Below are 24,074 nucleotides of genomic sequence, written 5' to 3'. Positions count from 1 at the left end.
AAATATATATTATATGAGCTGCCCATTTTGAAGACCACGGTGACAGTCGGGCATCCAGGAGGAGCCTTCGAGGTGTACAGCACACTGTCTCCACTTGCAGCAACGATGCAGAGGACTCCAGGGCCATCATGGCAATGTCGTGGCCTCTCTGACCAGTGGCGATGATGTGACCCCAGGCTCTCAGTAGCCCTTCTGGCTGGTGGCAGTGAAGATGCGATGGGCTCTCTGGCGGCACAATTGATGCAGAAGGCTTCTGGGCTATTGATCGTTGATGCAGTTGTGATGGAGGCAGATCCTCTTGCAGGCAGTGCTGTAGGTGGTGGTTGCAGATCCCTCTTGTTTCTGGTCTGCTACAAGGACGCATGTGGTGATATCAACAGGGCTGGGAATCTTTTTCAGTAACAGGCTCCATCTTCCACCAGGCCATGTAGCCTCCAAGAGCTGGTGTGCTAAATGTATTGTTTTAAGTCCAGGACCTTTGACTGAATACCTCAGTGATTAGATAGCCTATGAATGGCGAACACAGACCTCAGGTTCAAAGGCACATTTCGGCTCCCATACACCGCACAAACCCTAGGGAAAGTCATTTATTAAGGATGGATTTATGACTCCCCTGTCCCATATACTCCCAGAGAGTGCCAATACAGAAGTTAGGCCGGTCACACTGACATGTTTACAACACTGACAGTGAACATATAACATATATGCATTTTAACAGCTTAACACATGAACATGATTTTGATATCACAGATGAATGACCTAGTAGGCAATGGTAGAAAAATCAGGATCAAAGATTTATTTACGTATACACATCACACCACAGGAGAAACAGCATGGTTTCAAATATCCACCAGCTGCTCTAACTAGGTTGGTCATCACGTCTTACATGGACCACTGAATCAGACCCTAATTAATGCTAACCTGGCAATCCAGAGCAGATAACTACACTGACGCAGGCAGGTATGTAGTGGTAAAAAAAGAAGTGGGTAAACTATGAATTTTGTGATCTCGGTGAATTGGACAGCGCCATACGGTATTGGATTTTCAGAAGGCATTCAGAACATGTTTGATGACGGTGGAGGTTATTGTCCAATGTTTATAACAATACCAGTGGTATTAAATGGTTCCTAGAGTGTTGATGAGTGTAGCCTATATTGTGAATGTGGATAATACAGTGTGATTTTTGAATGTGTGAATAAACTCTTTTGAGGTGGATAAACTCTAATAAGAGGTGGATAAACTATTTCTGAAATGGATAAACTGTGTTTACTTGCGTTTACTACATCCTTGGACCCAGGGGATGCACCCATGGAGAACATATGATCAATGATGTTATTTGTCACGCTATTTCACATAGATTGTATGGCATTTTGGTAACATTACTGGGTACCCAAACTGAATCACACTTTTCTACTCACCCACACTTTATTATTCAAAGCCAATCACTACAGATTATGCAGGCTACATCAAGGAGAACTGGTGATTATATGCATAGCATCTGAGATTTCAACAGCATTTTGGAAACATGGTAAAAATGTGAGCATTTGAGAAAGATTTATTGTGAAGTCACTTAAGATGGACATGGGTCAGCAATTCTATCAATATGGTGAGATGATTTTTTGATTAATTCTGTATAAAAAAATAATACCGTAATTTAGAAATGAAGAACAACCACAGAAGTAGCCCAGTTGGGGAAATGATTCAACCACAGCATGCCTTTTCACCGCCTCTTCTGCAGAATGGCTGCTTGACAGAATGGCTCTGTGAGATGATGAGATAAACCAGCATGCGGATTAGTCATCATCCTGCAATGGTGTGATGGACTGCATTTAGAGGGGCTGGTGTCTGAGAATGTCAAAGTCAAGTATGTAATCAGCAAATTTACAAGCTGGGTCTGAAGTAGTGCTCTGGAAATAAATAATAAGTGTATCCACTTATTTTAATTGCTGTGCTATATAGGCTATTACAAGATATTAATTAATCATGTCTGATTTTCCATAGAAACTACTCATAGCTGGATGCATAATTTGTTTGTTTGTTGTATAGGCTATAGAATATTGTAGGCTATAAAGTTTATCATTTGAAAATTGAAGAGAAAATGACTGACAATAATGCAGTCATGTGTGTTACCTCCAATGGTTTGTATGCATAGGCTACTTGTCAATTAAGTCAGATGTGTTTTCTTATATATTTGCTAGTGTGGCAGAATGCAGAACACCAGCAGCCATTCTAGTTAAAGTTCAGACAACAGCAATAAAGTAGGCTATCCTAACCTGGGTGCATTGTCTTCTACACTCTCGGTGATGTTTCGCCATATTTTCTTCCGGGGGGTTGGATGGACATTCCTTTAGTGATTTCATTGGACGAATGTGTTTCTGCGCATACATCATTGGCTTACATAGTTGTCACTCCCGTTCATTTTTGCTTGTCGTGGCAGCCCTTCAGCCCTGCACGTCTGTGGAGAGATCAGTTATATGTGTGTGAAAATATTATTCGCGTCGATAGCGATCCTATAGCTTCGACTGCAACTTGTAAAGAGGACAAACCACACCCGTTTCTATAATCATCCACAAGAATTCGTGCTGTCAGTTTGAATTCGTGACGCTATAGTCAACGCCAAAAGTTTCCTTGCCGTTGTGTCTGTCAAAGCTATTCGTACAGGTAAGACAACCACTTTGGCAATATAGGAAACCAACCTTTCTGTCGTGCTGGGACAGAAAAGGCTGGCGCATTCGGTTTTGGAAATTATATTTTAAAATGTTAGATGAAAACGTTTTCAATATTGCCGAACAGCTATAGGCCTGGCATATTCTCTGATTTCAGTTAAGACTCTTTCAAAATCCTTTTCCGAGCAGTGCACCCGTACACAACCTACCTGTGTGTTTAGCAGGTGCACATTGCTCTTGGGCACGCGGGAGAGCAGTCAGCTTACTTTCCCAAGAATCGAGCTTATAGGCCTAAATGGCTACTCCAGCGCATACATTTAGGCTACACATTTAAATCAACCCCGTTCTGGTCATACAACTTCATACAACTTCTGTTACGTTTTGCAAACATGTTGGCAGAACTGGCTTGTGGACTGTTTGTGAAAATGTTGAAACCTTGTTATCTATAGAAAATATAGATCTTTAAAGAATTAATACCGTATCTGTCCGGCTACGTCTGGATGGCAGGCCTACACAAATAGGCCAGAATAGTCCACTCCAGGCTATTCATGGGTTTCATCAGGTCCCTTTCCAGAGGTGTAGGGCCTATTAATCAAGCACCATGCCGTCTGCATTGCTAATCTAGATAATCTATCTTGATTTTATACACCTGTGAAAAGGGACCTGATGAAACGCATGAATCAATCACAAGTGTTAGGCCTATGCATCTTCTTTTCTGTTTGTTCAAGCTGTGAAACTTATTGTGACATAAAAAGTAGGCCAGTTCTGTGGAATTTTTCTGAAGCATTTAGGTCTTATCCACTCTGAACTCTTGCACAGACACACACAGTGGTGTAGTCTAGTTAGCTGTAGTGGGTATAATGTGATGTAGTCTACTTAGCTGTATTGGGTATACTGTGAGCATCAACACCAAATGTTAATACCTAGCCTTGCCTGTTTTAAGTGGGTATACCGAGATGGTAATGCTTTTGATGTGGGTATTACTGCATAGTCCTGGGTATCATGTAGACTATACCACTACACAGATGCACTTTCTTCATCATCTTCTGTCATCTTTGAAGTGTTTTATGGCTACCACCCTACCAGGCCTGTTTCAATTGAGAGCCAGGGTACTGATATTCAACCCCATTCTGAAAAAAGTTGATACTATGACATTATTTTGATGGGAGTTTTCTGGTTGATTTTGTCTTAAAATTCCCGTGTCTATTTCAACTTCTGGAGAGAATTTTGCTCTCTTCATATGTTCATAGGTTATTTTCACTGATCCGATTTTAAAATCCTTAGATGAATTACTGGTTCAATGAACCCTGTCTGACCATAAAGCTAAAGCCATAACATAACATAAAGCTAAAGCCATAACATAACATAAGCGTACATGACTCAGATTTATTATGCCCAGGAATAGGGTATAGTTTGACCGCCTGCAGCTTTATCATTTAATTAGTTATATTTCTTATCATGGACAATTAACGGGCTGTAGCCTATGCTAGTTCATCCTGTGGTAGCATTGTGTTACAGAGAGAATGAGGCTTGCAAGCACCACATGCATCCTACATAATACAGAACTGGAACTACTTGTCTGTTTTATGTGGAGGCGGATATTTGATGTGTTCAGGCAGTCTGAATGGCATGAACAGGCCAGTTAAGCAGGCTCATGTGTCTGTTCATTCATTTTCTAGATTCAGTTATGGCATCCATTTGTCCCCTTTATTCCCAGTGGTGAAAGCAGACTAGTCACCTCATTGCAGATTGCTTGCTCAGTAAAAAAGAAAGTTATTTTGATCTTGCAAGACTGATATAGATGGATAACATAGTTGAAAGCTACTTGTGTTGTTGCTATATTTTTAAAGTGTTCTTGTAAACACTGTCTGTAAAGTGCATAATGATTGTTACAATGTACGGTATGTTGCCTGAACGTTTACCCACATTTTCCATATATTTCCATACTCTTTACAGAGTAATTTAACTGTTGGCATAGTCATTCCACAAATTTGAATATGTTTGAGATTGTAAGGAACAAACAGTTATCTGATCACATTCAGTTGACTTGATGGTAAACCATGTGATTGCAAAACGTGTGATGGCCATATTTTTTTCTTTGTAATCTAACAATGTAACCTAACTGTTATGTACTGAGCCTTCATTGTAAAAGGACATCTGGTCAGCCAGTGCCTATAATTTTTTTCAGAAACAAAACAAAAAACATTAGGCTAGTACTTGACATGTTTTTCAAGGTACTAATGGTGCATTTAAATGTTGATGTGTCCAGACTACTCCAAGCCTCATACCATATCCTCTTTCCCCACAGTAAGATAAGATGAGCCCATGGATTATTCAGGCTGGCCTTGTTCTGCTGCTGCTGTCTGGGTTGTTGAAGACAACAGAAGGGAAGAAGGATGAGATGCTGTATTGTTCAGGTAAGACACTTGTGTTTGCTGGCAAATCACACTTGTTCAGAAAAGTATGCGAGAGGCCAAAATGAAAATGGGAATAGCTGAAAAGGAGACTGAGTGCATTTAGGAGAGAAAAACACGTAAATCCTTGCGGGATTGTTGCGTTAAAAAGATTGGAACCCTATTTGCACTCCAACTGCTGCCAGACATGAACTATTAAATGCAGAGGAGTTTTGCCAAGACTTCTGTGAAATGAAGGATTGTTCATTTACAGTGCATCATGAATGCATATTAACATGGCAAATCTAACAATTTTGAAAGCCCATTCTGCTAGTTATGTCTGTCCATGTGTGTGTTCATGACTTAATGAGAGGAAAACTGAAAACATTTTATTCATAGTAGGAATAGGTACATAGCTTGTGTATGTGTAATGTTTTTTTTTTATTGCCACACAGCAACATTATGCTTACAGGTCAAATATAAAAGGAAAACACACTTTGATGACCCCCATAGTTTACTCTTTCTCCAGATGAGGTCACTCTTCCTGATTCACTTTATAGTGATAACACATCTCTGTTGTGCAAACTAGACTAGACTATGCCCTCTCTGGCTCCAATTAATTGTTGCATTTTTAGACTGTTTGGTCTATGTAGGGTATCTATGTAATTGTTAGATCAAAAGTTAAGTTTAATTCTCAATGCAGTGTGGACGCTTTTATTGTTAAAGTTATAGTTATCTTTATAGTTATTGTTCCATGAACGGCCCTTAAAACTATAGTTGCAGTTATCTTTATAGTTATTATTCCTGGTGTGAACTAGGCTGGGTGAACTCAGCCTGATCTGATGGTGGTTTCTATTCCGCCCTGCAGCTCAGGCTGGAAACTTGTACATCTTTCTCCTGCTTCCGTTACACTTTTGCGGAGGCCAATCACAAACTGGCTTATCCACCTAGTGCGCTATTGGCAGGTTTAAAACGATGGGAGAGCCTGGAGTTTCTGCATCGCCTTGCAAACGTCACCCGGTTTGTTGGTCAGATTGGTGAATGACTATCCAATTACGTACAGAGTCATTTGAGCTATGCCCATTGATCACACCTCTTGTGCAGTAGAAAATACATAGCGGACTACCCAGACCAATGTTCAATCTTAAAAGATTGAGCTTGGTCTGGTCAAATATTGTATCATCTTGTATAAACCTATAAAACATGCACAGTGCTAACGGAAAAAAAAGTAAGTGAGCCCTTGGAATGAATAACTGATTTGGCAGTAATGATCCCAATCAAGCACTCCTGGTAACTGTTAATAACACCTACACAAAATTCAGCAGCAATTTTTGTTTGCCTAGTTCAGCCATGTCTGGCTCTGTTGAAGCCTCAGTGTTTTCACTTTTGAAGTTTTCATGGTGCCCTTTTTGTGCCATACAGTGCTATGTGTTTCTAGCATTGTGGAATGTCATGCTGCTCTTTGGTAAACTTCCAGTGTACAGCCATGTTTTTTGGAGAGCAGTGCATCCTCAGTGGTGTCCTGCTAAGCGCATTTCACACACAGGGGTAATTCAATGTGCTTTACAACAAAAGCAAAGTATAGTGTAAGATAATGCTAAGAGCCTTTTAAACGTTTTACATTTTAGAGTTACTACTTTTGTCAATTTTTACTGTTTGGTTACATCTGGAAAGATGAGTTTTGCAAGTTAGCGAAGCGAGCTAATCACAAGGTTAATATAGCCATACTGATCGATACACCGCAGAAGGATTAAAAAAAATAAGTATACTAAATGTTTTCTGATTTATTTTACATCAATCTAAATTAAGACACAGTAAATGTGTGTGGTTTGGTGTGGGCTAAATATTTTTTTTAAAAATGCCATTTTTTCAAGGTTTGCTTAAATGGCACAGTGACCCAAAAAGCAGCTAGCGCAAGCTAACATTGAATGAGAAAACCTTGATAATTATGAAAATTTGGCAAAAGAGGGATAACTATGGCAAATTTACAGCATATTTAGGCTCCACAGGCATAGCTTTATTCATTTTGGTGTGAACATATTTTTATTTCCCTGGTAGTCAATGTAGAACCATTCAAGCCCAGCATTTTCCATTTAAGCCCATCTCATGTGTTTCAATGAAATTATTAAGTTTGATACATTTTCACTGTAATCCTGTGACTTTGATGTTCTTTTTACCTTACTGACTTCATTAGTTGGCAAAAGCAAGCCAAACATCAAATGTTTATACTTCTTAAATGTAAGACATGTTATTGAATAAATATTTGGTATTTTTACTACTTTGAACATAATATTTTTTATATTTTGATCATTTTTGTCGTGGGCTTATTTGGAACACATGTGGGCTTAAATGGTGCCATAGTACCAATTAAGCCGATGCCAGACTTTTCACTTTATTCATAAAATATTTGTTTTTACATGATGAAATGTGCACAAATAAATGAATGTATTTTCAAATGAGAGATGAATCTTACATTTTAACAAGTTATTATGTTAATAAACTATGTCAGTATGTATGAAAAATAACTGAACTCAGATGTTGGGCTTAATGGGTACGCCTCATTCTTTGTGTCGTTATCGTTGTAGTTTATGTGTGGATGCTGTCATTCATATGAGCAAGACTTATACTTTTTTGTTGTTATCGCTCTCGTTCTTTGTGTGAACAATAATGAGCGGAAGTTCATGCAGATCGACCTTTTTGCTTTCCAACATCACTTTTTTTGTGAGGCATGGTTCTTACTCATTAGAAGATTTTTTTCATCAAACTCTAAATGTTTAAGTGTTTATTTGTATTTGTATTTTTTAACTGGTTTAGTTAATAAATAAAGTTATAATAACTAGATGTACCGCATAGCGGTACAATATTTGACCGCCGCTCAGTCCTGTACATCCGTTCCACGAAAATAAATCACACTAATCAATTTGTCTCCATCTTTTACTCCATCCCCCACTCTTGAAACTTTTGTGTATGCTTGTTTGGCATGTCTTTGTGTGTGTGTGTGTGTGTGTAGCTGCACAGAAAGTAGCCTACTGGCGCTGCAAAGGTGAATAGATTGTAGAATAGCCAAAAAAGTTGTAGCATTGTTATAAAACCTTTATAATCTCTAAACAATCACAAGTAGGGCAGTTCATCACTAGGGCTGGGATAAACGATTATTTTTTAAACGATTAATCTAGCGATTATTTTTTCGATGCATCGGTTAATCTAACGATTCATTTTTTCAGTCCGATTCGATTTCGATTCGATTATCGATTATCTCCCCATTAATTCACTAATAGCAACTTATACATGTTTATTTACATATCTGAATGAAAAACATGAATTCTTTAACATTGCAATATATGTTTATTGCTCTTAAGATTCCAAAATAAAAGACTGAAGTGCAAGTAAACAAGTGCAAAGTAATGTATTCTTAGTCAGAGGTAGCATTCAATAAAGTTCATGTATGTCTAATTGAGTGCCTGTCATTTTAAGACGTTCGTGTGGGAATCATGTGTGGATGCAATTCATAACGTAGTTCAAATAACAGTTCGTACTTCTCCTTTGGACAAGCACTTTTGAGTCTTGAAAACAGTTTTCCATTTCCATCGGGATTTTGCAAACAGAGTCAATAAAATGAGCCCTGCATGAGTAATACAAGCAGCTGCAAGTAAGCATGCTAAACTTGACATCCAAACAGTATTCTAACGTTAGCTTTGAGATAGGGCTACTGCTTGATTGCATAGGCCTAATGTAACTTAACTTCGTTTAGTCTCCTCAATGTACTATGTTGTGATAAGACCTTAGCAGAGTTTACTTTAACTTTAATGCAGCGGTTTTGAACAAATTTGCGCAGCATGGTCACGATGCTAAGCGGATTTAATAGCAATGTAGCCCACTGTGTTCTATGCAGTGCTTCTATGTGGCAACAACAATCCTTCAACAATCGTGAATATTTTGTTAAATGCACAGAGGAGCAGCGGGCTCGTTACGAGAGAGAGCGGGCGGGGCGAGGAAAGGCTGTGTGAGTAAAAAGTGCAGCTCAATGAAATTATTTTATCTTATCTTTAATTTAAATAGCAGGCCTACAACATAGAACATCAATGTGTGGTGGCCGGTTTTGATTTCGTGGTGCCCAGCCACAGATTAGTCAACGTATGGAAAACACTGAAGGTGTAAAATTAAAAATATTTAGCAGCACAAGTTATGCTTGACGAATCGACGCTCATATTTTGCGTCGACGTATTTTTTGCGTCGACGTCATCGATTACGTCGACGCGTTGTCCCAGCCCTATTCATCACAGTTCATCCATTGCAACTGGATTGATGAAAGGTCACTTACACCTGTAGGCTACATTGTATTTGGGAAAAGCAGAAGGTATCAGCATAATGTTATATTTTTATTTATTTATTTATTTATTTATAAAAACATCTCTGTCAGTGCCATGCAGTTTTCAACAGCTATCAAAAAGAAAGGTCATTTTTGGATGGATGGATTTTTTGTGAATGTTTCTTCTTCTACATAAGATTTTAGTCATCTTTAGTTCATGTGATAATTTGTGCATTGACAATAAAGTAAGTAGCCTACCAGTAGTCTGAAACGAAATGCAGTTTTACATCTAACCAGTGGTGCAAATAACTGACCAAATGTCCAAATGGGCCTTCATGAAATGCGTCGCTAGACTGTAACACATTTTAACAGGGCCAAGTTGAAGAGCTGTTGTTCGTTATTGTTCGTGCAAATATAGGCTGATTCATGTTCCCTTGCATTGTGTAGGCTAACTGAGGTCCATGGCTAGTCTGGCTTTCACCAGACCAAGCTCAATCTTTTAAGAAATCAAAAAATAAATCGCCGGTGTTCCAGTTTAGATGGTGAGCAGTTTAACTGGTGATATTTGCATAAAATCAGTGAATATTCAACAAGACCCTGCCTACTTCTTAATCTGCTCTGCCTCCGATAGTGCAGGTTTATATTAGGCTACATTTTCACGAAGTGTTTTCAAGTGAGACAATATAACGGACATCGCTGAAAACATCATCAGTATGTCTAATACATGTCCGTTTAAGCATTATCCACAAATATGACACATAGTGAATGAATGGAAAAAATTAAAACTAGCGATCAGGCTGGGATTCGAACCACGCATGGACAAGAAAGTTGATTGGATTAGCTTCTACATCATCTATACCACTACACTACAAGCCGCTGAAATCAATGCCAGATTTCTATGTATATATTGAACTGTTAGTCAAAGTTAACACAGGTTAACATAAGTGAGAAATATACGCCCATGTTAACTGGTGCCATCACAATTTAACATGGGCATATGCAAGCCTCAAAACAACAAAATAGGTTCATCTTTGCCTCACATACCAAAACCTAACTGATGTACAACAAACTGGTATGTCCCACTAACACTTTATTCCGTTTTGGGGGTTAATAATATGAAACACGTCAGTCATGTGCAAAAATTATCATAACTTAGTGTCATGTCTCGGTGTAGTTATGCAGTGAGCTGTCTAATGATTTGAAGTGAACACATGAAACTTATTTTCACCGAGTTAAATATTATTTAATTTGTTGGTCCTAATCTGACACAAAATGGTTATCATGGTAGCATATATTACAAAACTTTGATGTAGCTGGAGAGTTTGATGACAGATGTTGCTGTTTCAGATTCCCACGTAGCCTAAATTAGAAAATAGTTTAGCCTACTTACTGCTCGTTCAGCAGCCTGTTGCAAAACATTCACTTAGCCTTGATGTTTGCTATAATGAATATCTGGATCGATTGACAAATAAGCTGTCACAAGACAACATAGACCTACATTCATTTAATAGGAACACCATGCTATTGCATAGATACAAAATAACCAGTGGTGCAATTGGTTAGCAGGGTGGACTATTACTGCTAGCTTGCTATTTTAGTCAGCAGTTCGAGGCCCAAGTGATCTTCATAATTTTTGCGCATTATAATCACGATGTGTGTTTCTGCACAAAAAACGAGCAACGTCTGATGGGGTCATTTGTTACTGTTTGTGATGCAAAATTACTGAGGCAAAATTAATCTGCATTATTCAAGGCATGCATTCGCTGTGTTTGCTCATGTTATAGGCTATCACCAGTTAACCTGGACATCAGGATAGCTAGTAAGCTAGTAGACTAGTCTAATATACTACTGACAAGTGTTGCTCTCTGTGGCGTAGTGGTGATAGTGCTTGCTGCTTGGAACATTTTGCCTCAGTGAGACTTATGTTCGAAACCCAACAAAACCTTCGCTGATTTACTTTGACACATTTCCTGTTTGCACAACATTTTGTGTGGATGCTTAAGCAGACATGCATTATACATAGCAATTCCCGCATGTTTTCGGCAAGATCTTGCTTCATATTTTGTCACGCACATAGGCTTGTGAAAAGTGAATCTCCAGCACTGGAAGGGCGGAGGCAGAGCAAAGCGTTGTTAACAAGTAGGCAGGGTCTTGTTGAATATTCTCGGATTTTATGCAAATATCACAAGTTAACCTGCTCACCATCTAAACTGGAACACCGGCAGATCAGGCTGGGTTCACCCAGCCTAATCCATGGTAGGCGCCCGATATTTTTTAGATATCTCTGGCTATTCTAAATGCAAAAATGCATCAGGGAGTTATGACAAAACCGTGACTGTTAACAAACTAGATCCTAATAGAAAGCTGTTAGCTTCCCTAAGCTACAGGTATAAGATAGGCCTATTTACAACATAAATTGTGAGTCTTAACAGTACACATGTAATACTCCTTTTGTCCACTGGTGGTTGTTTTGGCGCTGTTTCGCGTTTGCCATCGAAAACGGAATGAAATGTAGGCCTACCTGCAAACAATGTAAGAGGCCTATGCTGACTGCATCAGTGCTCAAAGTATTCTAAACGTTTATCAATTATTTGTTAATAACTAACTAACTTCTATTCAAGTCATATTTCTGGGATAATTATTTCTATTTTTTATTCACACGTTCAAATGTTCATACAGAGTTCAAAGTTCTCATCAGGTGAGTGAAAGTTAGAATGGTGGTCATTTCAGATGTGTTTGCCAGCACTTCATAAAACTGCCTAGTTTGATAACTTTAAGTTATTTGTAGGATATAGCTTGTTCACAACTTGAGCTATGTATGCAAAGAAACAGAGTCTTTTTATTAGTATTATTTCATTTGAGCTACATTTTACAGTGATATGGCATGGTGGCAACATAAACACAGCTAGCAATGGTATTACATTGCAGTAGCCTATGATTAAATGTAATGGAATATTCAACTGTTGTTTACAGCACTAAGCAACATCGTGGTGAAAAGTTGTAATAAAATCCACTCAGCTCCGTGAATCACGGAAAGCGCGAATGAAGTAGCCACTTCTAAATGGGACCCACTGCACAGTAGCTTAAGGTCTGTTGCTAAAGCAGCCATAATGAAAGCCATAATGAAGGTGTCGTTGTTTGGATACTTCACACACACGTGCTTTTTAATCTCACAGACTACAACTACCAAGCTGGAATCAAAGCACATCGATTCCCCTCGCACACCCTGCACGCACTTAAAACAAATAAACAGGCGTCTCAGTCTCACGCATGTATAGCCATAGGCAAAACTGTATCGGACCGGTACAAGGATACAAGGATACAAGGAAGTTTATTGTCACATTCATATAGTTACTGGAAGTAAGAAATGCAGTGAAATTATGTCTGGTGTCAGCCTATTTGTGCATTAATGGGGGGGGGTAAAAAGTGCAGTAGAAGAGGGGTTTAGTAGATTAAGTGGCAAGGGCTGCATAAAAAAGGTGGGGAGGATTGGGATTGGGTGGGGGGCACCAACAAGGAGCACCCAAGAGCAACAGGGGCAAGGAAAAACTCCCTTACCAAGGAAGAAACCTTGGGCAGATCCACGGCTCAAGGGGCTAACCCAACTGCCAGGGGTCTTGGTGTGTGTGTTGGGGGGATGACCGGGGAGAGGGGATAGTGTGCTGTGTATGTGGGGAGAGGGCAGTGTGCAATATGTGTGTTGGAGAAGCTTCCTCATGAGACAATGTGTTGTGTATTGGGGGGGGGGGGGGCAGTGTGCTGTAAGTATGTTGGGGATGTGTGTTGGAGAAGCTTCCTGATGAAATAATGTGCTGTGTATGTAGGAGGGGTGGGGGCAGGGACTTACTATTGCAAGCAGAGTACTGTATGTATGATGTATGTGAGTGATGACAGTGAAGATGTGTGTGTGGGCGGGAGGGGAGTGGAGCAGTGTGTGTGTGTAGTGTGTGTGTGTGTGGGCAGTGTGCTGTAAGTATGTTGGGGATGTGTGTTGGAGAAGCTTCCTGATGAAATAATGTGCTGTGTATGTAGGGGGGGGGGCAGGGACTTACTATTGCAAGCAGAGTACTGTATGTATGATGTATGTGAGTGATGACAGTGAAGATGTGTGTGTGGGCGGGAGGGGAGTGGAGCAGTGACTGTGTGTGTGTGTGTGTGTGTGTGTGTGTAGTGTGTGTGTGGGTAGGTGGGGGCAGTGTGCTGTAAGTATGTAGAGGATGTGTGTTGGAGAAGATCCTGAAGACAATGTGCTGTGTATGTAGGGGGGTGTAACGTTGGTTAATCATCCATTGCACAGAATGATTTTTGTAGCACGTGCAACAAATAATATTACGATTATGTGTACAGCCCTGCCTTGGATACATCTCTCAAAGTGCGCTCTAAAATATTTGGTTTAGATGTAGATCATCACGGGTGCCTTAATTTTTAAAATAGAGTATTGAAGTAGCCTAGTGGGTGTTTAGGAATTAACGTTAGTTCAGATGCTTTTTCAGACTTTTTGTGGTCTTAATGCAACACTTTACAAAGCACTGACAGGGCCACCAAGGACTGTGACCAAATTAACAGCAGAAAAAAACCTATTTAGCAAGCAGAAATGTCCCAGCCCGGTGTTTGCATCATAGACAGGTTATCTTTCAGGTATATTTTCCATTAGAAAAACATCGCGTTAGGGAACGTTGTGGCTAACTTACTTAGCTTGTTAGTAGGCCAGAATGAGATGAGAGTCGAAAGATACAATTGCAGTGCTGCTATCAATTTGCTTGGTATAACCGCATTTATAGTTTTCTACAAATGCAATCAAATTGGCCTCCATCACTCAACCAATGCTAACGGTAACATTATTGTACCTAGGTCCTATAGCTATTGATATTATAAGATTAACGTACCTGCAGTAAAAACCAAGCATGTCCAATAAACATTCTCAGATTTATTTCGGCTTCAAGAAGAAATGGGAATTACATTTCATGTGAAAATCGTCCTATCCTTATTAGACGTTCTCTGCGGTAAACTAGCCTACAGTCCTTGTAGGAAGCATCCATTGTTTTTCCAACCCACTTTAGATTAACTTCCAACAAAATTACGTCTCACTGCAACGATGCGCCATCTAGTGGACAAACGACTACGTAGGCCTTTCGCCAATACTGGAAATGCAGCCATGATAATGATGATGAATATTTGGTTTTCCTTTAATCCTACTGAATTTGTAATTATGTATCGGCCGTTCTAATTGCTGATACCGATAGTATGTGCGTGCCTGTGTGTGTATGCGTGTGTATATGTGTGCACCGCCATCTACAGGCCAATGAGTGTACAGTCACTAAATATACACATAACTTAATTTTTTTTAGACCCCCCCCCCCCCCCCCCCCATGGATGAAATTCTATGAAACTTGGCATACCCCCAGAGAATGCCAGGTTAATTATACACATAAAATTTGGTGCAGTTCTGAACATCTTAACTGAAGATCGGGGTGATTAAAGCAGAATGATATTGCATTTTCATTTTTTACCGGGGGGGTGCAAATCACAAATGAGTGATTATGGGCCAGGTTGATGTGGGCCCTTGAGACCAACATACCATAAAAAATTCTTCATCCTCAGTGCCACGGTTCAGGTAGTTATTTAGGAAAAACTGCATTTTTTGGATTTTGGGGGGCTCAGCGCATGGGGGGAGTGGCCCCCGGGGACCAAACGAAATTTTTCCATAAAAGTCTAGTGGGGCTACATACCCACCAAATTTCATGTGCCCCGGTGTTTCGGTGTCCCGGGTATCGTTGACCAAAATTTCAGGAAGTAGATGACAAAAAAAAACAACAACAAAAAAACAACTTTGACAATCCCTATATGACCACTTCGCTAGCAGCGGTCATAATCAACTTGTATCATTGATTGAACTCCAGGTTTGCCGACTTCTGTTCTTTTTTTTACTTTTTCCAACTGACATTGTGAATGTTTGAGTTATGTATTGAAAATGAACAATATAAATGCAGTTGTGTGATAAGTGAAAACATATTGTGTTTGTTCAAAATGCAGGTAATTCCAAAGGCTTCTTGCAACTGTAAGCATAAATGTAATAAGGAAAGTAAGAATTAGTAAGTAAGAGACTTGTCTTACAAATAGGTATAATGTAGATTTGTTTTCAGTTCCTTTCTTGAACAAATATCTAATATGTCGGTATGTCTGTTAAAGTTTCATACACTGGGATTGACTAGACATGTCTTATTGTGCATGTTGGAGTCGAGTGTCATTCACAGTGGCTTTGGCAGTCACCCAAGCCATCTATGCATGCCGACTCTCCTCCTGATGTGTGTAATTGAACTATTCAGCACCCAGCTGCACCCCACGGTTGATATGGGGCCTTAACAAAAGGCCATCGTGCTTGTGGCTTCGGTTTTGGTTCATTTTGGTTAGGTACTTGTATTTCAGTGATATTTTAGTGTGTAAGGTGACCAAGTAATTTTCTTGTCTCAAGTGAAACTCTATGAAATTGTTACATCTAGCTGGCTAACTCTAACTCCAATAACAATGTACTATAAAGAACATTCCATCAGTTCTCTAGTGTGATGCTACAAGATTCATCTACATTTTTATACTGACTGTTGCTCAACAATGCAGCTGGTCTTCAAGTTGTACAACTAGTATTCAAACTGCCATCATGGGTGATAATACTGTTGCAGCAGGCCACTTTTATGCCAACTGATACATTGTGGTAGTTTCATTGACTATGATTTTTGTTGATTTTTGGCTGTTGTCGATTGATTACTTTACGAAGTACCGTCAATGTCTTGCTGCATGGAGCTCTATTTATGTCCAGATGTGTTGCTTGTTGTTAATAGATTTTTTTTTTTTCCTACAGCCTGCATGGCAATTGCTGACGAGCTGAACTATTCAATTAGTCAGACTGATCCTAAGAGGACCATCGACGTGGGTGGATTTAGACTAAAACCTGATGGTAGTCTCACTGATAAGAAGGTATGTCTCAAAGTCAAACTGAATAAGGCATGAATGTGTTTAGTGTTTATGCTTACAAATGTTGGGACTGTTAGCAAACAACCTATTTTCCTTCAGGCACTATTATGTTTTTCTGCTATGCATTACAAATACTTCACTTCATAGTATAATGAGATGAGGTTTCTGCTTTTGATGTAATATTAGTGTTGCCAGCGAGAGCGAGGTTCAAAATGCAATGCAATGCAATGTTTAGCTGCACATGAACACATCTTAATTTTAACAGTCATCTACCCTTGAGCTTTTGCACATATTGAACTGCCAGTTTCACAGAATGTATAAAGCAGACACCGCACACGCACGCGCACACACACACACACACACACACACACACACACAGTCACACAGTCGGTGCAGTTTTGAGCATTTATGCATTCACAATGGAGAGATTATCTGTAATTGTAAATAATGGGTAAAATGCCAGTTTTCCACTTGAAGGTACATGTTCAATTCGCCTCATCTCTATCCTCTTTTTTAGTTTCTATTCGGAAAAACTGGAACCTATAGTCAAAGTTCCAAGCGAGCTGAGATGATGCCAAAAGGTGGCGTGAAAGTATTGCTGGTTATTGATTCGCCTGTATTGTCATTGTTGTGTAATGCTGACGTTCTTAACAAGCTCAGCATTTTGAATACCTCAGCCCTACTGGCACCACAAGCAATTACTGTGAATGTAATTCACTACTATGCTACGTTATTTTTCACAACTGGTGCGTTCGTAAAATCTTCATTGTTGTAATTGTTACTTTATTGTTGCTGTGTGTCCTGCTGTAATGATACCATAGTAGTTTCCTTCTGTGTCGGGAAGACATTCAGCTACATTACTTTTTTGTGGTCAAATAGGAAGCACCTGGAGGTGGGTTAGACCAGTTAGCCTATAGCTGGCCTATAGCTAAGAGGGAGCTATAGGCTAACTGGTCTAACCTACTTACAGAGAATTAAGATGTCAGGCTGGGTAATTGCATGCAAAGAGAAAAGAAGGGTGTGTATCCTCTTATCTAACTCTGGGGTAGACAGCAAATAAGATAATTTCCCAAATCACTTAAATGAGAAATTTACTTTGATATAGCAAAGTTTTCCCCAAAGGCTATGCTATATACTACTCTTTATAGTTGTAAATACATATTCCGGTCTTAACTCAAAACTGCACCGGTTGACGTCGTTTTTGGTCCCAAATGAAAATTTCCACTCAGTATCACCCAAAAATAGACCCTAAGATGCTAGATCTCAAAATACTCAATTTTTTATCTCTATCTGATCTTATCTATTCTCGCCGCCTTTCTCCTACGGGTTGCTTAGGAGAAACAGGTGAGATCTCTAAGTGCTTATTTACTTGATGTGACCGCACATTTTTCAAGACCAGAAATGTACCTTTGGGTGGTGTTTGTGCCATTTCATTGGAGTTTTCAATTTCATATTTTCTGTTTCATATTACATTTACTTTGATGTGTTCTTTTAATTAAATTGTATTTCTATTAGCATTTTTGATGCCATTGCTTTAGGTTTTTATAAAGCAAATAATTTAAATAATCCAAAACAAAATCAGGCAATAGCTATGGAATGGAAATAGCCATCACATTTTCTAGTACATGAATACTAGCATGCAGAGCTGAATGTGTTTAGTGGAATGCCTTAGGAGTTTGTTATTTCATGTAGCCTTCTGGTTGTGTGCCCCTGTACACCAGTAACATTGTGTTGTAGTGAAGAAGCCCAATTAGCCATGGGCATGCACACAGTCCAAGGAGATGCTCAGCTTCACCTTTCAATTGTCACCATATTCCTGATGCATCATGGCCTCTTGTGCCTTATTGGTAAATTGATCAACCTCATACCATCACCCTATACATCTTCATAAAGACACACCAGTGTCAATGACCTTGTAAATGATCACCGGTTCCTACAAATCTCCCAGCAAATTGTAACTCGGAGAAAACTGACACAGTACTGTGTCTTCACGCTATCAATGTACTGCTGGGGAAAGGTCAGGCCCCTGTGAAAGGCAGTGCCTGACCCCTGGTATCCTGGGAGTGACGAGAGTCCTCCATTGATCACAGGGGTTAATCCTATTTTGATTGTTATAGGTATCTAATGAATAGGCATTTACGCAGTTCTTTCCTCATTCTCCACGGCCCTTAAGATGTAACATCTAGCTTTTTTACTGAGTAATGTTTCGTATGAAGAAGGCCATGAACATTTGTATTGGGGATGGGATATCCCTTGAATTTTATGTGTTAACAAATGAGGGGATGAGGTACATTCTGAAAGCTTCAGAAATTAATTTTTTTCTATTGGTGATCATAGCATGTAATGTAACTAATATTATAATTTTAGGGTTACTTAAAACTTAAGACTTTACTCCTGTCTATTCCTAGAGTAGCAGATCATTATATAAAATAGACACCAATAATGACATTATTGAGCTTACAGTCTCTGCCCATCAAGACTTTGCTCATTGTATCATCTTTTGAGCCTACTTTTAGTATTTTATTTGGTTTATAATTCTTGCTTTCCAGTTGAGGATTATTCTGTGAGGCTGTATTACAGACATGATGTACAATAAGTGCCTTCCAGAGTACCAGTGTGCACAGCAGTGTGCACATTCAGACACTGCTTCACCAGGTGTTATGTCAGTTGTTGGTTTCACACACTGATTTGAGTCCTGCTAAAAAACACTCTCTCTCTCTCTCTCTCTGTCTCTCTCTCCCTCTCTCCCTCTCCCTCTCTCTCTCACTCTCAAATCTCTCAGCCTGCAGGGACTCTATGTCTTAGTTGCTGTCCTTGTCAGTTAAGTACAGAATAGTCTATGGTCTATATTGTATACACATACACATTATGTGACCTCTTTCCACTATAGAATTATGTTGTGATTCAGAAATGATATCCTGATGGTTTTGTAGTGTTTTCAGACAATTATGGATTGAGATTGTCTCAGTTTGTTGAAGTTTTGAAAGTAGTATTAGTATGACTCATTTTGTTGCTCTTGGGAAGGCTCATCATTTTTTGTGGTCTTGATTTGTCTTTCCAATGGTGTGAGGCTTTTAAATTATTGTCACAATAAGCTGAAAGGCCTTTCTGCCAATCCTACAATGATGGCTGGCTTTCCACTGTGATTCAGTGGAGGATGGCATCCCTGAGAAGCCTTTTCTCTTCCGGGACTGGCTACCCCCTCCCCTTTATTCCTGTGGAAATTCTTTATTGACAGGTTCTATTCAAAACCCTCCGACTGTTGCAGCAAGGAATTAAATTCCCCAGAATTTTCGGGATTGTGTGATAAGGATGCAACATTGAAGCCACCCTTTTGCAAAATCCAGCAGGGGAAGATTTGATTTTATACCTGATTCTTTTTTTCTTTTGTATGATCAATTTAACAGGGTTCACTGTTTCCTGCTTCTGAATCAGAACACCAAATAGAGTTATGAATATGCATTTAATGAATGTTTGATCAAAAACCTGATAAAGAATGTGCCAGAGTGTTTATGAATGCGCTATTTTCTATGCATCTGCTTTTAAGTCACTGGGGGTGGGGGGTGCGGGGGGGGGGGTGAGCATGTTTAATTTTTTAGTATTATTATGCTTGTGTTGGATTAGGTGGGATCCTTTTACTTAGTGTACCAGCTGTGCATCATGGTTGACCACTGTCTTATCTCTCTGGCTATTGTTTTTTAACCCTTTAATTAAAAAGTGTGTGTGTGTGTATGTGTGTGTGTTGCTTGCTCTTCTTCCTTTAGACCTTTTATCTTACTTGTGACCAGATGGCAGAGAGCCATGGAAACCTCTTTGTGTCAGAGAGATTCACAAGAGAGAAAAAAGGGAGAGTGAGAGCAAAAAAAAAAACCGTGCACCATAATGTAATCAGAGGGGACCGGAAGGTTCCATACTGAGTCTGAAAAGGGACAATGGGGTCAGGGATATACATCTACATTGCAAGAAATCCAGCTCATCTGCAATCTGGCCATCTCTCTCTCTCTCTCTCTCTCTCTCTCTCTCTCTCTCTCTCTCTCTCTCTCTCTCTCTCTCTCTCTCTCTCTCTCTCTCTCTCTCTCTCTCTCTCTCTCTCTGTCTCTGTCTCTGTCTCTGTCTCTGTCTCTCGCTCTCCCTCTTCCCAATACCCCACAGCCCTCCCCACTTCTTTCCCTCCTGGCGCCCTTTGACCGGGCTTGACAAGGAAAAACTTCCTGCTTTGATCAGCGAAGGGTGGAGGTGATGGGCTGCCAAAAGGAGTACCAAAGGATGAGACTTAAGTGTTTACCCTGCACTTGGCTGCTGGTGACACCGCTCCCCTCCCTGCTCCTTACCCCCCGCTCGCCTCTCCATTCACTCTCTCCGCCCTCCCGTCCCCCTTTCCCCTTTCTCCTTCCGGGGGAGGCCAAAGGGTGGGAGCAGGTTGCACCTTGACCTGTCTAGACGCCACAGTGTGGGTTTTGTCTTGTTTCCAAGACATAGGGCTACACTTTGCCTAACTTTAGTGGTACAGGTTAAAATGTCATAGCTGTGGCAGAGAGGATGTTTTTGAAATGGGAACGGAAGGAAAAGGTCAGTTGTATGACCTGGATGCATGACCATATAGAATAATTTCATGGGGAGAAAGAAGAGGCAGGAAGAAGGAAGATTGGCTTGTCAAACTACTTTTTTTCTTTTTCTTTTTCTTTTTTTTGCGACAACATCTGAAGTGAAATATTACTTAATCTGATTTTCATTATTTAATAGGTTCCTTTTGCTAGGTCAGAAACTCAGTTAACAGAACTGCTGGAAGGAGTGTGCAACAGCATGAGTGATTACGCTCTCTATGTGGATCCAGACACCAAGGAAAAGAGCTATAAAAGATTTGCCCCAAGGAGCAACAGCGGTGGGGATTTCCCCGATTTTAACAATTTTAAGTTTGATGGCCCAGAGGGTTCCAATGCTCTCAAATTTGCTGTAAGTATTTTTATTTAAATTTCTTTCACAAGTTCAGTACATCATGTTTAATCTAAGTCCTCAGGAGTTTTTCATATGTTATCTACAATTGTATGTTTTTTTCCCCCAATAAGTTATAATATTAGCACAAATATTGCATGTTATTGGAAAAGGAAATGGTTTGCATTTTATGTTTCTTTTCCTGCTTAAATATGTACTAACTGTAAAACAACACATAATTTCTTATTTTCTTATTTGGTAATGGATATTGCTATGCATATTGATTATTGCTATGATTACTACTACAAATTAGCCAGTTTTTGGCAACTATGGATCAGTTCCATTGAAATAGCAACAAATATCTTTTTACTACTTTTACATTCAAGTTCATTGAATTCAATATTTACTCATGCCCATCATTGGGCCATTTTATAGGAAGAACTGGCAGCATATTTTTCCATGCCACCATTTCAAATCATGTTGTCCTGCAAATAAATACTACTTTACATTAAGCTAAACATTACATTTTCAAATGTTAAACATGCATTTTGTATATGCAGTCTGGATCGAAAATGCTATATGTTTGTTTATTGATGAGGTTGTGTGACACCACAAAGGAGATTTTTCTCCAATGCTGTCGATGTGTAGGTGTTTCAAGATGGCAGCGCTGCCATGTTAAACAAGTAGAGGGGAAAAAATGGCTGCCTCACAGCATGGAGCAGAGCCCACTCTGTGCTTCGTTAGATGTTAACCTATACTGTGTATATGTTATCTGTTCTGCTGTACCCAATTCAAATGCATAACCGACATGTTGTTGGTTTGCTCATAGTGTGAGACCATTGTGGAAGAGCTAGAAGATGATATCATCTCTCTTTTTGGCCATGAATCAGAACACGTAGCCGACAAGTTGTGTGGCGAAATATCAGGTACTGGTTTATGGTGTGGCTTGTGTTCTCTCTCTCTCTCTCTCTCTCTTTTTCTCTCTCTCTCTCCTCCTCTCCCTCTTCCGCGCTATCACACACACCCTCACACTTGCACTTTCTCTTGTACGGGTCTGTTTGCATCCACCATATTGTGGTAATTGTTGTCAGGAATTCTGGTGTATCTTTAGGTCTCTTGGAGACCATGTCTATTAAGTTTGTAGCCACTATTGTGCTAATCAGTAGGCCTATATATTCACACACTCATTTGTGCAATGCTTTTAATCAAAGCAAAAAGCAGAGCAATTTACAACCCACACTGACCTCGCACATTGTGTGCATGAATTTAAAGTTTGGCATGGAAATACATTGATCATGTTGTTTTTGTTCCGTATGTCTCAAAGGTTTGCCACATATACATGTATAGTTGCTATAGTTTGGAATAAATTGTCATACCATTTTGGTAGACCTATGTAAGTTTGTTGACACTTCGTAGTGTTTCACAATTAAATTAGGCAAAACATGGCATTATATGAAGGTTGATCATATTAAATAATGTATCGTGGAGGATGGTTCCATTCTCACATTTGGTGCTTCCCTTTTCCAGCAATGGACCATCATTTTTCAGAAATGGAGATAGTAGACGTAATGATGGTGTAGCTGAATTGCGATATTTGTTCTCAGTTTTACACTTTGAATCAAAATGTTCTACTCAAAATGTATTGTTTCCAAATGTTTGCCATATAAAACATGGATCTCATGCATATTCCTCTACAATTTCATGGTTGATATAAGGCATCCTTGTTTTGGTTATAATTTAACATTTGGTTTTAGATGAGTTTGTTAATAGTGTTTTCATTATCATTTTCATGTCTAGGCCATTGTAAAGGGAGCCAAGGCCAGCGTTCAGAGTTGTAACATTGGCTGGAGAACAATACCCAAGCTGTGACCTGAGGTACAATATTGCAGACGTTTACTAATTCTGGGTGAAACACAGTGATTTGGTGGAAAACATTATATGAACATGTTTTGTAATTTTATAAATAAAAGTTGTTTTAAAGTACTCCCTATTTTTTTTGTCATGTGCAGCTCTGTGGTACATGGAAATGAATATTGTGCCTTAAATTAAGTGGCTGTTAGTAATACTGAAGTAAATTATGTTCAATGGCTCCTAATTGGTTTTGTTTGGTGTGGTTTACACCAGCCTGTCAAAGGCCATAAAAACAAGTTAAAATCGCCACACATTTGCTCTGTAATTAGTACAAAATATATTTTTGGACCATGATTACATATTGCACTATTAGCATTTTAATTTAATAATGTGACTTGAAATGACGTACATTTCTTTAATCAGTGCAGTGTCCTATTCCCTTTGCTTAGTTTTTACTCTGGCTTCTATTATTGCATTGCTGATGAAGCCACCGTACAATAATAATGATGTTGGAAGCCTTCTGAGAAAAACTGAGCACTGGTCTCTTAGTGTGGACACACAAATTAGCATTTATCAGGTTATGTTTTTGTACTGTACATAAATTTGTCTTTCCGGTTATGTCAATGCTCTATGGAAACGAAACCGCAAAAAAAACAAAAAACAATTTGAAATGGTGTCACATTTGTTCGAATAAGTACTTCAATGCATATACTGTAACTGTATTGCAATGGCAAAGGCCAGTTAAATATTTTTGGCCTGAATTCTTGTTTCCGAACTCAAATTATTTTGAAAATCTGGGATCATCATTAAAATATGTACTGATCTTGCTACATGTTACACTTATCTTAGATGTTGTGTTCACTGTTTGAAAACTACTAAGATAGAAATCCCCCATTTAATGTTTTTATTTATTATTATTATTTTTGTGAGGTCAAACTTTCAAAACGAAGTATG

At 39.2% G+C, this 24,074-nt stretch overlaps 1 protein-coding gene across 1 annotated transcript; it reads left to right on the top strand.

Moving 5' to 3' along the window:
* The first annotated feature begins 2,424 nt into the window (after window positions 1–2,424).
* On the top strand, window positions 2,425–23,881 carry cnpy1 (canopy FGF signaling regulator 1). Its single transcript, XM_076293433.1, has 6 exons — window positions 2,425–2,661; window positions 4,975–5,083; window positions 16,225–16,340; window positions 21,081–21,290; window positions 22,099–22,195; window positions 23,067–23,881. Exons 2-6 carry the CDS (start codon window positions 4,984–4,986, stop codon window positions 23,105–23,107), a joined length of 564 nt encoding a protein of 187 aa, XP_076149548.1. The 5' UTR covers window positions 2,425–2,661; window positions 4,975–4,983; the 3' UTR covers window positions 23,108–23,881.
* The last annotated feature ends 193 nt before the right edge of the window (window positions 23,882–24,074 follow it).

The sequence above is a fragment of the Alosa pseudoharengus genome, unplaced genomic scaffold, assembly GCF_046254945.1.
Source record: "Alosa pseudoharengus isolate Yale_2024_CS ecotype anadromous, Long Island Sound unplaced genomic scaffold, YU_APseudo_1.1 YU_APseudo_1.1_scf_2, whole genome shotgun sequence".
In the NCBI taxonomy this organism is placed as follows: Eukaryota; Metazoa; Chordata; class Actinopteri; order Clupeiformes; family Clupeidae; genus Alosa; species Alosa pseudoharengus.
This window is presented reverse-complemented; position numbering and strand designations above follow the sequence as displayed.